Source organism: Lissotriton helveticus, chromosome 5_1, assembly GCF_964261635.1.
Source record: "Lissotriton helveticus chromosome 5_1, aLisHel1.1, whole genome shotgun sequence".
Taxonomy (NCBI): domain Eukaryota; kingdom Metazoa; phylum Chordata; class Amphibia; order Caudata; family Salamandridae; genus Lissotriton; species Lissotriton helveticus.
This window is the reverse complement of record NC_136065.1, coordinates 310,595,191-310,612,557: the sequence shown is the minus strand read 5'-3', so window position 1 is coordinate 310,612,557 and position 17,367 is coordinate 310,595,191. Positions and strand designations below refer to the sequence as shown.

The following is a 17,367-nucleotide window of genomic DNA, read 5'->3' as shown; positions in this document are numbered from 1 at the left end:
CCTTGTTGTTAAGAGCAGGGTTTAGCACTATACTTGTACATTATAATGCAAAGACTCATTTGAAAACATTAGCAGAGCAGTACACAACATTCTCCCATCCGCAGCTACTTAAGGAAATATCTTCCTTCCCCTTTTTAACCCTATGCTATTAATCTGCATGCACACTGAACAAGCAGCCATGACTGACAGCATGAACAGTAACTCTCATTAAGAGATTGGTTCTGGATTTAAATCCAGATAGGGAGAGGCATATTTCAGCCTTTATTTGTGTATAAAAATAGGTAAACAGGGACAATCCATTTTTCATAGTGAAATTACTCCACATGAAGGGTTACGGGACATCACGGGCACCCTGTACCACCCTAGTGACCAGCGCTGGCAGAGATTCTCCCACCCCACGATCACTGCTCCGTGATGCCCGCTGGTGCCCTCTCCCGGGACATGTCTGTGGGGGGGTCAGTCAGTCCCCAGTTTGAGTCACTCACCTCCTTTTCATAACACTGATGTGCAGGTCTTCCTCCAGCCGCACCTCGGGGTGCTGCCCATTGGCCTTGTCCCCCTCTTCGCTGTCGTCACTGTGCGAGAAGAAGGGGCTCGGCTCCTTCTTGGTGAGCCTGCTGGGAGGCAGGGGGATGGTTCTCTTTTCTGCCAAACGACCGCGGTTCTTTGTGAGGAAGAGAAAAACAAAGAGATTACAAGGTGTACATCCTCAGCTGCTGCAACTCTGAGATACAAAGAAAAGCGTACATTAGGTTAAGGGGAAATCTGTCCAGCACAGGGGGGGGCTGAAACTGACCACAGAGGAGCGGAGTAAGGGACCAACAGGAACCAAAGTGTGGATTTAAATTTATGAAAGAAAAAATATGAGAACATCGCTGGACCATCCTAACTGCAATCCCACTGAATCTGTGGACATCACCAGGCCTTCCCAATCCCCGGGTCTCACTGTACTACTGCACAGAATTGAACACATCACTAGGCCTTGCTAACCACTGGATCTCACTGGATTACCAGACAGAATAGAACACCCCAACAGGCCTTCCTATCCATTGGATCTCACTGGATTACTGCTTAGAGTAGAACTCCTCACTAGACCTTCCTATCCACTGGATCTCACTGGATTACTGCTCAGTGCAGAACTCAATAGGCCTTCCTAACCACTGGATCTCACTGGATTACTGCTCAGAGCAGAACTCAATAGCCTTCCTTAATAATGGATCTCACTATACTACAGCGCAGAACAGAACACATCACTTTTCCTGAGAAAACAACTATTACAGGAGGGTCTAGGGGACAATCTTTAACGACCTGTCAAGTTCACACCCCCATTGAACTACGTAACAGCAACAAAAGAACTTGAAGGTCTATCAAGGTGAAGAAAAAGAAATGACCACAAGAAGATGACTCACACCACTGTCACGACTAACGGTGAGAAACCATCAGTTCTAAAGAAGTCCTATCAGCCCACCCATATGGCGGAACATCGTCATCTAGGACCTTATCAGCAGGTTCTCATGTAGCCAAGCTCACAAATACTTGCTTGGTACCAATTGAACCTATACTGAAGAAAGATGTGTCCTCACTGAGAGTGGTACTGATAGGGTGCAGTGCTCAAGAAAAAAAGTGCGTGATTAAAATGGCGGTCAGGGTAGAAAAAAATGTTTATTGGTATCTCCCTGGACGTCAAGTTAAAAGAAATGTGATGACAGTGTAACAATATCACTGTACAGTAAGCATATACGATCTAGGCCAACATGTTTCTGCCATTCATGTAATATTCTACAGGCATTCTTCAGGGCCAGGCTGGAAAAACAGCTACTGCAACATCTACTATTTTCAGTGTGAAAACATAATTTAGAAAAAACTATATAACATGGTTAGGGTAAGTATAATCATGTGGCTAGATCAGCCACCCTACCGTCTCCTTGTGATTAACCATGTAGAGAGCAATCCTTTCCTATGAACATCAAGAGGAAAAAGTAAAATTTTGTAACAATCAAGGACAGCTCTTTATCAACAGGTATGTAGAAAAAATTCTTGTGGTATTCAATTACTCCATAGCACAGATAAATGTATACCGGCAAGATGGAGGCTTATGCAAAGTTTTAAGTCATAATCAGGTAATCTGTATACAAAGAAATAATAAAAAAACTAAAAAACTTACCCAGCTTTGTGTGGGAAGTAAGCCTCACCTCACCCGGCAATGGCTCGGATAAAGAGGCCCCGCTCTAATGGACATATGGAGAAGGACAAGTTCAGGACATGATAGCTGTCAACTCTCCATATGAGATAATGTTTTTGGAAAAAACTTGGTTGTTCAATTATGGCTCATAGGTCCAAAAAATGCGAGTTACCACAAGGTTCCTAATATACACCATACTCGTTATGATTAAGACCTACATACACGGTGCAGGACCACAGCTTCAGTCTTGAATGCGACATTATATTGCTTATGTCGACACTGCCAATCCCTGTCTTCTATTCGACTGATATGTACATAGTACTGGGCGAGTGAAGCAGTATACTCTATATAAGGTTAGATAAAGAAAATCCTATTTTGTCCAATGGAATTCTTTTGATAATTATGATATTTATCAACATATGCCCGATGTTTCGAGCATATAAATCAATTGATCATACACCCCTTTTTCACGACATCCCCTGCTGTCTTACTGTAAGTCAGTGAATACTAGTTCCTATACGAGCGTAGCAGCGCGCTTCCCCATTGAAGGTCTTCAACCACAGAGCCGAGTTTCTAACAGGAACTATTCTTACTCGGCACTGTATTTAGACTGTACGTTTCTGCCTGACACAGGAGTGGGTTTAGCGCACACATCCAGCTGATAGGCCAGCGCCGCATTTTGGCGCCCTGGTCTTTGCTTCACCGATCCACTTTTACTCACGCATGCGCGGTTCCTGGTGGAGGTAGTGGTCCCGAACGCAGGCACTGATCCTTGCCTTTTGCGCATGCGCGAGGTTGAGACATTCTCCTCGCGCCAGGCGCTTTCCTTCGTTAATATCTCCTGCGGCCGCGCCTCCAGAACTGCAGGTGAGGATTGTTAATTGGGGTCCTTACCAATTAGCGGACGTATAAAAACGCTTCACTTCCTGTCCGTCGGCACCTCCCCTTCGGTTCAGGACACTAGAACCTAGGGTCTGTTGGTGTCTTCATGTGCTTTCTTGCGTTTGTTTGTTGGGGCACTCGTACCTCTTGTAGATTTTGATTAGACATCTGTAGGTAATCCAGCTCGCCTGACCATGAGCTAAGATAGATGGGCGTCAAATACAGCCTGTTCTCTGCCCCCTATTTACAGTGGTCGACCTGCAGACTACAGAGACTGTGCACAACTGCTTTTTTCATTAATGCGCATAACTAACATATTGGATTTTACACACCATGCACTACCAGTATATATATAAATATCCCAATTGAATGCGGCCCTCTTAGTGTGGTAACTCGCATTTTTTGGACCTATGAGCCATAATTGAACAACCAAGTTTTTTCCAAAAACATTATCTCATATGGAGAGTTGACAGCTATCATGTCCTGAACTTGTCCTTCTCCATATGTCCATTAGAGCGGGCCTCTTTATCCGAGCCGTTGCCGGGTGAGGTGAGGCTTACTTCCCACACAAAGCTGGGTAAGTTTTTTAGTTTTTTTATTATTTCTTTGTATACAGATTACCTGATTATGACTTAAAACTTTGCATAAGCCTCCATCTTGCCGGTATACATTTATCTGTGCTATGGAGTAATTGAATATCACAAGAATTTTTTCTACATACCTGTTGATAAAGAGCTGTCCTTGATTGTTACAAAATTGTACTTTTTCCTCTTGATGTTCATAGGAAAGGATTGCTCTCTACATGGTTAATCACAAGGAGACGGTAGGGTGGCTGATCTAGCCACATGATTATACTTACCCTAACCATGTTATATAGTTTTTTCTAAATTATGTTTTCACACTGAAAATAGTAGATGTTGCAGTAGCTGTTTTTCCAGCCTGGCCCTGAAGAATGCCTGTAGAATATTACATGAATGGCAGAAACATGTTGGCCTAGATCGTATATGCTTACTGTACAGTGATATTGTTACACTGTCATCACATTTCTTTTAACTTGACGTCCAGGGAGATACCAATAAACATTTTTTTCTACCCTGACCGCCATTTTAATCACGCACTTTTTTTCTTGAGCACTGCACCCTATCAGTACCACTCTCAGTGAGGACACATCTTTCTTCAGTATAGGTTCAATTGGTACCAAGCAAGTATTTGTGAGCTTGGCTACATGAGAACCTGCTGATAAGGTCCTAGATGACGATGTTCCGCCATATGGGTGGGCTGATAGGACTTCTTTAGAACTGATGGTTTCTCACCGTTAGTCGTGACAGTGGTGTGAGTCATCTTCTTGTGGTCATTTCTTTTTCTTCACCTTGATAGACCTTCAAGTTCTTTTGTTGCTGTCACATCACTTTTCCTTCATAACCCCCGGATCTCACTGGATTACTGAATGCAATAGAACACACCAATAGGCGTTCCTAACCACTGGATCTCACTATACCAGTGGTCTTCAAACTTGTTAATGCTGCTCCCCCTCCAGTGTAAAAGAAAAATGATTGGGCCACCTCTGGAATTTTTCACAATTATTCCATTAAATTGGCAATGTTAAAATATGACTAAACTTATTTAAACATTGCAGTTAAATTCTGTTACCCCTTTTGAAAATGCAATCAAATTCATGATTGCCAAAAATACTATTGTGGTTAGCTAGGCCTCACTAATGCGTAAAAGTATTCAGTGTGTTTATCAGAAATGGGAGGCGGAGAGGTATTTTGAGTCCCTTTGCCTTTGACACGTGCTCCCACCCAGATATCAATGATAAAACAATGTTAGGGATGGCCCAGTACAGACAGGCTTACTGCTGCTCGTTTTTTTTCAAATTAAAACAAAGCACTGCCATCAGCCTGATGCTTCCTTTAACCATAGCCTGGCATCCCCCCTGTGATCAGTTAAGGCCCCTCTAAGCACCCCCCTAGTTTGAAGAAGCCCGGCACTATACTATAGCACAGAATAGAACACATCACTTGTCTTTCCTAACCCACTGGATCTCACTGGATTACTGCTCAGAGTAGAACTCATCAATAGGCCTTACTAACCACTACTACTGGACAGAAATTACACATGACTAGCAAAGTAGGCATCACTGGGCGTACCCCGGATGGACAACCTTGCAAATATCGCTGATGTTCACATCGCAATATTTACAAGGCTTCCCCTGCTTTTTTCTCCAAAAACTAACGTCTGCTAAAATGCAGACTTACCTATCCCTAACATTGGGATGGATTATGTTGATACGACCCTCATATCATAGGTCATATCAGCAAGGTTATCGCCGTTTTGCATGGATCATCGCTGGAAAACCAGCGATGTTCCCTGCAAAACGGCGATAACCTCGCTATCTCTGGAATTTTTTATCGTCCTGAAGTAACACGTTATTAATAACGCGCTACCAGGGCGATACATTCCAGAGATAGCCTGCGATAATAAAGTTATTGCTAAGCACGGCCAGCGATAATTATCGCTGCCCGTTGATAATATGTCCCAAAGTATTATTAGCAAATGAATAAAGTAAATGTAAAAAAGTGGGAAACTCTCAAATTTAAAAGCACTATGTAAATGTAAATGAATTTTTAAATTGGAAGTTAGAAATTAAGTTAGTATCCTTTGCACTATTTGTGGAGCAGCCGAAGTCGCACATACAGGCTACAGTATGAACGATTGGTGGCCTCAAGCACCAACATAAGGAGATTATGGATAAGGATAACAAAAGACACATTGATAAACTAGAGCATGGCACATAGATTAATCTTTACGAACTAAAAACGACATTTTGAAAAGCTTCAAACTTTTCATTAAAATTTAAATTTTTCAATACTTGTTTGTGTATTAAATGATATATTTCATCATTCGTGTATCCGTCTGATGTATACTTGTTTATGTATCCTTGTGTATTGCTTTGAGGTTCAAACTCTAAAAACTGATTAGGCATGGTTCCCTGGATTCCAATAATGACTAATTGGGGGGTCCCAGATTCCATTAAAGATTCAATGAGGGTTCATAGAAGTCAAAAGGTTAAGAACATATGGCCTACATTAGCATCACATGAGTAATGAAGCATCTATTGGCTGGATTGGAATAAATTACTCAGTTAAGAAAAATAAAGTTACAATAACTAGAGAAACAATTTGGTGACAAATTTGTTAAAGAGAACCTTTTTTTGACAGCGTGACTCATATTTTGATGAATATTTCATATGCATGTCGCTACTGATGTAATGAACCACATCACAAGTTACAAATATCTATTTTATCCAGATTTTGCTTTATTTGGGGTGAACTGGACCCAAACCGCATCGGAATGCTGCACATATAAAAACAGATTTACAAAAATAATAGAGAAAATATACAGATGATCTGATTAACCAGATGGAAGAAACAACCGTTATTGACAATATCAAGACTGAGGCAAATGGTGGAGGGGTGCAACGGGAGAATGAAGCGGCTGAAATACATGATCAATTATTTATCTGGATGTATTACACGTTTGTAGAATCCAAATTAGCACAGAGTAGAGAAAAGGAGCCTGATTGGGGAAGTATGAAAGAGGAAGAGTTTAACGGGTCAGAAAAGGTCAAATGTCCTAATAATGCAGTGCGGCGGGGGGGGGGGAGGTCGTGGATCTGGCTCGAGCGGTGGTTAAAAAGAAGATGTTTCAAGTCTTTTATAAAGGTCCAGTGGGTGATGGCCTGATTGGCATTCTGTAGGGCACAGCCGGAGAAGGACTAAGTCGTATGTGTGGGGTATTTTAAATCTAGGGATAGAGAGGTGCACAACATCAGTGCTGTAAATGGCTCGGTCGAATCAGAAGATAGTTGTCTTGTTAGTCAAATTGTAAGGAGATTCGTTGTAGAGAATTTTGTTCGTCAAGAACGTAATTTTAAATATCCATCTAGCATCTAGCCGGGAGCTACTGGTGGGTGAACCATAACAGAGAGGAATATAGTGCCAGTAAGTACACTTAAGAGGCCAGTCGCAAGTAGCGTCAAGCAGGGGGGCAGAATCACAAATTGTGGCTGATAGATCTCCTATTGCACAATGGATTTCTAATTTTTCTAGCCGGACTGAGGAATAAATGCAGGGCCTTGATTTACCGTCCCATTTTTCTATCCCAGTTGTGTTTCCGTAAACAGATTTCACAAGAAGATTCTGACCATGTAAATAAACCCTGAGGGAGACACTTGTTGTGGTTAGGTATCAGGCAGGGTGAATTCCCTCCCGGGGACCACACTGTGCATGACTCGTGATCAAGGCCCTAGTGGTGAAGGGTTAAGCATGAAAAGAAATATGGTCTTCATGGACAATGCCGCCAGGCCCAGCACGTGCAAACCACTGCATGGATAGTTTGTTATGTCCTCGATGTGGCCTCCCAAGATCATTCCCAACTAGCAGGGAGTTACCATCTCTTTCTCACTTACCACATATCCTTATAGTTCCATATGATACCAAATGAGAGAAAGTTGTGCTATATATCCGGCCACACAATTTATAAGAGAGCATCGTGATCTTCCGCTTTAGGCTGGGTTCTTCGCCGGCCACACATGTGGAACCCAAATATCTAAAGGAACTGGCTGGCGGGCGGTATGAGAATATTGTTAAAGCAATACAATCTTTTAGGCAGAATCATTTTTTTAAAACCAAAGCTATGTGCCCAGCCAATGATAGAGGGAAGCAATATCCAAAAGTCCATTAAAGTTTGGATTCTGCTCAGAACTGGGTTGTAAGTATCTCTGGTCACTATTTCCACATCTCTCTGTGTTTGTATGTCAATGCAATTCACTGAGGAAACTGAAGTCTTCCAAAGCAAGTAGGGGCGCTGTATTTGGCCCGCCTTCTTGTGATCGGATTTAACTTTGCCTCTATGCCCCTTGCTTCTGCATTCTCCACTGGACGTGATCACCTCTTCCTTCTTGGATGAAATAGCGTCGAATTGTATCGCAACTGTCAATCATGCTCCCAGCAAAGGTGACTATAGTGTGACTGCCCATCCACCTATAAAACGTTCAGGAGAAGATCAGGACTGGGGGCGCTTGCAGTAAAGTGCATTCTGGGTAACCGCGGGCACCCTCTGAGGGTGCTCTCCAGACCATAGAAGCTACTTGAGCACAATAAGGGTATTTGTAATTTTAGTACAATAATACCACTGCTCAAGAGACAGCGAAGCAACACCGAAAGCCCATAAAACTCATTATGACGCCATGGGGGTCTGCGGAGCCGCGAGCAGGCTCGAGGCGGGCACCTGGGCCTCAGTGTGGGGGTTCTGGCCTCAGGGGCAGCGCAGATGGCGGCAGTGACTCCGGACTGCGCCTCGTCGCCTCCATGGCCACCTGGGGCTCACTGACGGATGTCGTGACTGCGTGGGTGGTGGGCTGGCGGCAGTCCTGGCTCAGCTGCCTGACTGAGGCCGGTGCCAGCGCGCGCCCCGGCCCAGTGACGCGGAGGCTGCCGCGAAGGAACGTCGCGAGAGTTGGCACGAGGCAGCGGGCGCCACCGGCGGGGACTCGCGTCGCGCGAGGGCCCCTGAGACTCACTTCGAATGTTGTGACGTCATAGGCGAGATTGTAGCTGACTTGACGCCCCGGGGCTCGGTGAAGTGCCCGGCACCAGAACACCCTCGCGGGCACCCCACCGCCAGTGAAGGGCGCCTACCCGGAGCGCTGCCAGCAGGCGCCCATCCCTGCAGACTGCTGGGACCGGTGCCAGCAGCCGCCTCACCCGCCGTGAAGGGCAGATAGGTCATCGGGGACAATGACCCTGAACTAGAGCACAGACGGCCAACCTCGGTCATATCACAGGCGCCAGGCAACTGTCTCTCGAAATATGTAAATGGCACGACTTTAAAAAATAAGATATCAATGCGCCAAAGATTATTGGACACAATGTAACGTATGTGATTTTATGATGCCCTAAGTTTATAAGATAAAAAATGACAACAAAAGGAGCTATCCGAGAATAGATGTCAGGGCCTGTTCTCACTTTCTGCCACACACACAGACCTCACATGGTCTCCAGCTCGTGTACATAGTGTGGGTAATGGGATGTGCGTACTGTGTGTGCAGGACAAGGGATGTAGGAATTGTGTGGGAGGAGGGGGGTCACGTACAGCACGAGTTGTGTGGGAGGCCCTTGATGTTCGGGTGTCAGAAAATGTACAGGTTGGAACTGTACACTGTGCATGATGTGTAGAGACTGTGAGGTGTGCATAGTGTTGAACATGGTGTGTGGGGGCGGGTGATCAGAAATACAGTGTTGCACAAGGCGTGTGGAGATCAGAGGATGATACACTGTGTGCGTGGGGACCAGGAAGTGTACATTCAGTTGCGCACATTGCATGGGGGTCAAGGTAGATCCGAGTTGTACATAGAGTTATAGGTAATGGATGAGGAGTTTCTACTCCAAGAGTGCATCAAGTATTGCATGTGCGGTGGAGACCAGGATACAGTCAGGAGTTTAGCAGGAAAATTAGCTGTGTGTGATAATCCTGGGTGGAGCGGGCTGTGTGTGAGGACTTGGTGCCTTTCTATATCTTCTTGCAGTGTTTACAAGAGGTGCTCTTAACCTTCAAACACTTCCTGTGGGGATCAGCAACAGGGGCCTGACACAGGGCCCGAGGGAACGTGCACAGCCCCCCCCCCCCCCCCTCTGTCGAACACCGGGGCTGCCAGTCATGCCTCTGACCTCCACCACTCTACACTTCCTGTATCTCTGCATCCCACTTTGCAGATTCCCTTTCATCCCTTTCTTTATTTGCTACGGGTTTCCTATCTCTCTTCTTCTTCTTTGTATTTCTCTTTTCTTCTTTATATTCCTAGCCTTCCTCCTTGTCTCTCTTGTTTTGGGGCAAAGTCCAATGGTTTAAACTATGCTGGTGCTCGCCATCTGCAAGCACCTGCACAAATTAAGCATTGCCTGACCCTGCCGACCGGCACTACAGTAAGTAGCAGGGCCGCGAGGCAGGTTGTCACGAGGGCTGTGGCACCTCCTGGGGCTGAGCCAAGCACACAACGTGCAAGGAAACGACTGGGAGGCGCAGAGAGGGCGGGGGGCTCGGAGGACGGCGCGTTGCTCCCTCCTCTTCCCAGAGGAGCTGAGGCTTCAGGTCAAAACAACCGCAGGCCCCAGGGCCCCCGAGGTGTCAGCGGCAGAAGAGGATCCTCGGAGCCGCTCTAATTGATCCCAGAGAAGCGGAGGCCTGAGCCGTACACCCATGCGGGCGCGGGGGGAGGGGGGAGGTGGGGCACTAGGGATGGGGAGGAGGAAGGAGGGAAACGGGGAGGCGGAGGAGGGACAGAAGGGAGAAGAGTGCCAGGACGGTGGGGAAGAGGTAAGGGGAGGGGTGGCGAGACGAATGGTCCGTGTGATTAGGAAGACAGGAGAAAAGAGGGGGGGAGAGGAAGTGAAGAAAGGAGAAGGGCAAGGAGGAAAGGAGAGAGCGAGAGGGAAGGAAGAGAGAGAGAGGAGGGGAAGATGAGAACAGAAGAACAAGTTGAAGAGGGGAGTCAAGAGGATGGGAAAAGATTGGAAAGGACTGGAGGGGGTAGGACAAAAGAGGAGAAGCGTGAGGAGGAGGTTATGGGGAGAGAACAAAAGCGAAAAGAGTGGAAGAGAAGAGGGGATGAAAGGGGGAGAGAAGAGCGCGGAGGGACAGGAAGAGGGGAGTAGGGAAAGCTGACCCAAGGTAAGAGAAGGAAGTAGTGACGAATAGGGGAATCGCTGGATAAGCAGACATGTAGGGATAAAGGCGAAGAAGGGAGAGGAACAGATGACTGAAGGAATACACCAGGGGGAGGGAGGAGAGCAGAGAAGGAAAGTTCAGAGGTGCTGGAACAGTTTTCTGACTGAGGTGCTGGACGGAGGGATCTGCTCACTAAAATTATAGGGGTTCTAAAACAAATCCGGATGTTAAAGAATGAGAGAGGACAGCAAATGAGCAAAAAAACATCAACTGGAAAAAGCTTGTGCTTATGAGAGACCAGGAGGTGGATAACATGGTAGTCCATAACTTTTTTTGTGTAAATGTGGTTCAATAATGAATTATGACGCATTATTTAAATATACGGATAAGTAGTGTCACATTTTTATTTAAAAAAAAAGGTTCTTCAGTAAATAAGGTTCTTCAGTAAATAATAAACAATAAGTCAGAGCAGTTTTAGCTATGTGTGTAAAATAAATATGTATTGCTTTGATTTCTCAAACTTGCCAGCATGCCACATTTTAAAAGGTCCAATAGACCTCAACTTTTAATATCTGTACATTATAAACAGGAGCTGTTTTTTAGATTGGGCCCTTTCACACACTTTGGTCTTCCATTGATTCGATCAGAACAGTGTTAAAAGTATGTCAGCAAATGCCAACTCTTCGAAGCCACTTAAAGTAAACTTAGATAGACATGAACAAACACGTGCAGTGGTTTGTTAAAAGTGGCCCTTGGACTCTCTTGACCTTTCACTGCATTTGAACAAACACATAATGCTGCATGAAACCACAACTTTGAAAGGCCTCACTGTTTTCCATTATCTGAATGCCTCCAGACCTTGGGGTGCTGCAGCAGCCCAAGGAAAAGGGATAACAAGTGTAGAGGGGAAGTGAGAAGACCAGGAGAGAGAAAAGGAAAATGCTGAAAAGGGAAGGGTGGCAGTGAAGCAGAGGGGAGTGAGGCAGACAGGGATCGCTTGGTGGAAAAAGGGGGGGGGGGGGGGGAAAGAAAATATGAGGAGAGGGAAAACCAAGATGAAAGGGTAAAAAGGTGGAAAATAGGTAAATGGGGAAAATAAGAGTGCAATGCAAAGACCTCTCAGTGCACGTGCCCCGAATGCAATCTCAAAGCCTTTGTGCCCATGCACACCTCAGTCCTCAACGACATACAGAACCACTCAGTGGACAGGCTACTTCAGTCCTCATAGGCATTCAAGACCCTGTAGTGCTCAGGGCACCTCAGTCCTCAAGCAACCACAGGACCTCTCAGTGCACAAGGCACCTTAGTCCTCAAGGACACATAGGACCTCTCAATCCCCAGGGCACCTCATTCCTCAAGGACATACAGAACCACCCAGCACACAAGGCACCTCAGTCCTCAAGGACACACAGGACCTCTCAATGCTTAGGGCACCTCCCTCCACAGGGACATACAGACCCAATCAGTGTGCAGAGCACCTCAGTCCTCGACCACGACATTAAGTAAAATAGCAAATGGTTGGTGATGTTTACAAGGAAAGAAGTGTTAACTGAGGCACCCAAAAGGTGAAACAGAAGGTTACCGGATGAGCTCATGTCATCTAGTTGTTTTCTATTACAAAGTATTGTAATCTAACTTTGGTATAATTGGTTCAACTGAGGTTTACAAGGACTGGAATCCGAGAATGCATTGGGTTTTCAACTGAAACATGGTGTCCCCGATGACATGGAGTTTTAGTTTTGCACCCGGACCAACTAGGGAAACTTTAGATTTTTCACAAAGTTAACCTAGGGGTCATTTAAAGTTGGGTGGTAGCAGGACATCTGCCAAAAACGGACTGGCAGCTGTTCTGTCTGCCAATTTCTCGGCTCCCTGCCCCCATTTGAAGGTGGAGAAAGAGCTGTATGTCTGATGGTGAGGCATCTGTGGCCTGAAACATCAGAACTCTGGGCATCCTCCAGAAAGAGTGGTATTGTAAGGCTCACCCTAAACAGAACATACTCTCTAATGCCACGTCAGCCGTGTTCCCTGTACACAACTGACATGCTCTGAGACTGGACAGGTAAACTAGGAAAAAACTCCCTGGGACATTGTTTTTCGTTTTCTAAAATCAAACTTCTGATTTGTAGTTTGTCTTTAGAAAACAATGGCGACCAGACCACCAAGCCGCCATCGCACTGCTGATCAGCCGGCGTTGCTTGCGTTTGTTCATAGACTTGCCGGTTGAAGCAGTTTTAGCAAAAGAGGCTGCCGACCCAATGGTCAGCTGAAGATCTGGCAAAGGGCCTGTAGGTTGGCTAGCAGAGGCTACTCGTGCAGCATAGCAGCCTACTAGCCAAAGTCGGCCTTATGCCCTTATTCTCACTCCTGAAGCCCAGTCTATCTGCATCATAGCTGCCCAGCCATGCTTCTCAGGGCTGCTTTTCAGAAGTAGTGTTTACAAGATGCCACTGGCCGTGGTGCAGACAAGGAAAATGGCTCTTTTGACTGCTGTTGTGGTACTAAAATAAAGCAACTATCAGGGTCCAATGGGCCCCTCCTCACTTTCTGCCCCAGGGCCACTGTACCTGCTGCACCAATGCCAGCTGTGCCCCTGTTTCTATCACTGAACACTTTGGAGGTTGCGCTCTTTTAGAGCACAGCCCCGATTGCGACAACGGCAAAAAAGTCCAAGTTCTGTGCAAATCCAGTAGTTCAAAAGTTGGAATTATGAGTTGTACAAACTTTATCACACCCGATAATTATTGGGTGCAATAAAACCACAACCCCAAAATATCAAACTAGCTAAATTTAATGGAAGAAAAAGGCCATGTCAACACTAGGCTTGCATATTGTGATCCAGTAAGAACCAAAATCTGCATGTTATTCTCTATTATTGATATATATATATATATATATATATACACACACACATACATATATATATATATATGCACAAAATAGCCAGACTGCAACTCCAGTTCCCAAGAACGGAACAGACGACCAAACGAATCCAATATAAGGCAAAGAAGATTTTATTGAGGCAAACTTAGCAGCAAAGCGAACTGACGCGTTTCGGGCAGATGCCCTTGATCACATATATATATATATATACACACACACACACACACACACATATATATATATATATATATACCCCACCTCCGAATCCCTCTAAAGAATCGGACACCGACAAATGGGTAGGGTTGGCAATTCCATCACTCGCTTTATTCCATATACGCTGAATATATATATATATATGTGTGTGTGTTTGTGTGTATATATGAGTGTGTGTGTGAATCAAAACAATACCCTTTCAGACTTAAAGTGCTGCATAAATTATGCAAAAAAGAAGTAGTAAACTCTGCTTAGTTCACAAGTTTAAGTGGAGAGAAGCTTCTGTTTAGAGCACCCTGCAACAACAGCGACGCTCTGAATATGTTCACCTCAAATGTCTGTTTTTCTAGCAAAGTTTTTAAGCATAGGATTAGCACAGAGCTAGAAGGAAACAAAGTCTTTTGCCATTTCTACCACAAAGCCTTTAAGCATAGGATTAGCACAGTACCATCCCCGTCCAGCTGTAAAATGACAATACCAGTCCAGGCACAGTATTACAGCTTTGGATTGGTAAAATACCAATTTTGCATAATTTATGCAGCACTTTACGCCAGAAAGGGTATTGTTTTGAATTATACTGGGTGCTCCCATCTGTCTGGACAAAGCTAAACCTCTCTGAAAAGCTACAATGAAAGCAAAACACGTTGGATGCTTTTATTGACTCCAGGTTAGCCAGGGTGGTATTTTACTAATCCAAAGGTGCAATACTGTGCCTGGAGTGGTAAAAGGCTTTTGCCATTTTACAACTCGGCACAGATGGCATTTTGCTAATCCTACGTTTAAAGAGTTTGCTGTAGAAATGGCAAAATACTTTTTCTCTTTCTAGCTAGGCATGGATGGCACTGTGCTAATTCTGTGCTTAAAAAACTTTGCTAGAAAAAACAAACATTTTACGTGATTGTGGTAAAATACCCCAGGCACTTAGTGCTTTGGGTCCACACAGATCACTACCTACTCATCTCAATTAGAAAGATTCAAGCACTTGGCTCTTCTGTGGCATTACCCTACAAAGGACAAACACGGCTACCAAGCTCCTCAAAGACAGTGGGCCTTCTTGCAGTCGTATAGGATCAAATACCCAGAAACAGAGGGGACAGGTCAACTTAGGAGACCTGCGTCACTCCTCAATAATAGGAAAGTTCTGCCTATAGAACGTTATTTCCATTTCAATTACTTAGTGAAAAAACACAACCACAGGAAAATGCCACTGTGTCAGGCTTGCTCACATTTTATCACCAACATATTTTGTTAGAACCATGATGAGATGTTCAGTGTACTGGAACACATCTATTGGTGGGGCTACATGCCACCCATCCGTTGACTTTCCTACTTTGTTGAAGCCCAATCACAGTGTTTTTAAAAGCACTCTCTAACAGACTTGTGCTGCTTCTAAGCACTCCTATTGTTTGCCGATGAGAGACTAACGGTAAATGGAGACTGTGAAGCCTTTTCTCTAGGTCTTCTGGGGTTACTAAACATAATCTAAGGCCAGTGTCCCCAGGCATAAGATGCTATTTCATTCCAAATGTTTAACCAAGTTATCCCCTTGTAAACGTGTCTCTTCAGGGTATGGGAGCAAATACTCGGGCACTGCTAGCTTTTAAATGTACCTTGTCAAGTGTTTTTTAGGTCTCGCCTGACCCAGCAGTTGCGCTGGCCTGGCCAGACCTTAAGTAAGAAGGGGTTCAAAAAATGCTAACACGGGCTACAGCTTGCAGTGCATTTGCGCTGGCGCGCGCTTAGGAGCAGACCTAGACATGCTCATTAAGCGCCCGCGATCACTTTCACTTTCGCCCGCGATCACTTTTGGGGCGCCCCTTTGATGTTCTCGTTCAAAGAACATCAAACATCAAAGAACATGTTGTTGTGTTAATGCTTTGCTGCTGCCCGTTTGACTTACAACGTGCTTTCTCTTTCCACAAACTCGATGTTTGTGTTCCTTTATTTTGATATGCTTTTAGTATTACTGTCACACACACAACCACACACACACACAACCACACACACGCACAACCAAACACACAACCACACACACAACCACACATACACAAGCACACACAACCCACCACACACACAACCACACACACACAACCACACGCACAACCACACACACAACCACACGCACAACCACACACATACAGCCACAAACACACACACAACCACACACACAACCACACATACAACCACACACACAACCACACACACAGCCACACACACACAACCACACACAACCACACACAACCACCCAACCACACAGACAACCACACACAACCACACCCAACCACACACACACCCACAACAACACCCATTGGGACCTTATAAGTGTTTAGCCACGCAACAGTTGATGTGGTTGCACCAAGAATATTGTGCTGCATAACTAAATACTTAGAAGGTCCTAAAAGCGAGACCTCTTGGCTATTCCAATGCTTGTTTCTTATGGCCTAGGATAGTTGTGCTATATTAGCCGTTTACCCTCCTGAAGCCACACCTCTTTTTAAACCACCCCTAATTTTCCAATCCAGTAAAAACACTGCAGTTGACTGATGCTTGTGTGTCAACACTACAGCATATATAAAGAATCATCTGGGTGACCCTACTGCTTTTGTGCAAAGCTGTGAATTGAAGCTCTTAAGTGTTTAGAACAAGTTCCTGAGCCAGTAAAAAGTTGCCATCACCCATCTGAATGGTTTGAACTGTTACGTCTGATGGAATTTCTGACAGCACTATGTTGCACAATTCAGTCTGACAAAGATATAGGTTTATGAGGTCAATCCAACCCCAGAGCTCACAGGTCATCCAGTTGAGATGTCATTTATTTCTCATAATGTTATCTGTGTAATTTCCTGTGATATGAGCCCCATGTCAAATGATCTAACTGCAGGTGGTGCCTTAATTTTTCTAATAACTGGTTATCAAACTTGAAAAATTCTACCTCTATTTGGTCATAGAATGGTGGCAATTAACAAATTCACCAATCTGTGAGCGGCATACATTTCCAAGAGCAGGTAAATTGTGAAAATCCCAAGAATATCTTAAAAGTTCCCGAGGGCCAAAGTTTTTTGCACCCCAGCTAGCACTCAGTTTCTGTCTAAGGGATCCTCAAGCTACATGCCCTGCCCAGATCTCATTCTTACTTCCTTGTGCCCTCTCCCATCGGTATCACACAGACGTGTCCCTATCAAACCCTTTTTTTAACACTCTTTATCCTAAAACGCGTATAGCATCATTTTTACAGCATTGAAGTGATGTGTGCTATTGACAGTGAGTCTTAAAAGGAGTCTAAATCCCAGGGTGCATTGGTTTGTTCTTCCGTCACTACTCTACTGAGCTTGAACTGGCCACTGCAACCCACTGGCAGAATCACACATTCACACAAACAAGGATATGAATGGTACATCTAGAACCAGGCACATACATAATCACAGAAAGGGAATGTCAAGCTCTCTTGACACACAACACCCTTTTCTATCTATAAGGAA

General features: G+C 44.8%; 1 protein-coding gene across 7 annotated transcripts in view; it reads right to left on the bottom strand.

Moving 5' to 3' along the window:
• Window positions 1-17,367, bottom strand: part of SAMD11 (sterile alpha motif domain containing 11) — a 229,968-nt gene that overhangs the window by 163,064 nt on the left and 49,537 nt on the right. For all 7 annotated transcript variants that reach the window (XM_078642338.1, XM_078642340.1, XM_078642339.1 and 4 more), the window contains exon 3: window positions 486-664. In XM_078642338.1, coding sequence (XP_078498464.1) covers window positions 486-664 — 179 coding nt within the window. The remainder of the gene's footprint in view (window positions 1-485; window positions 665-17,367) is intronic.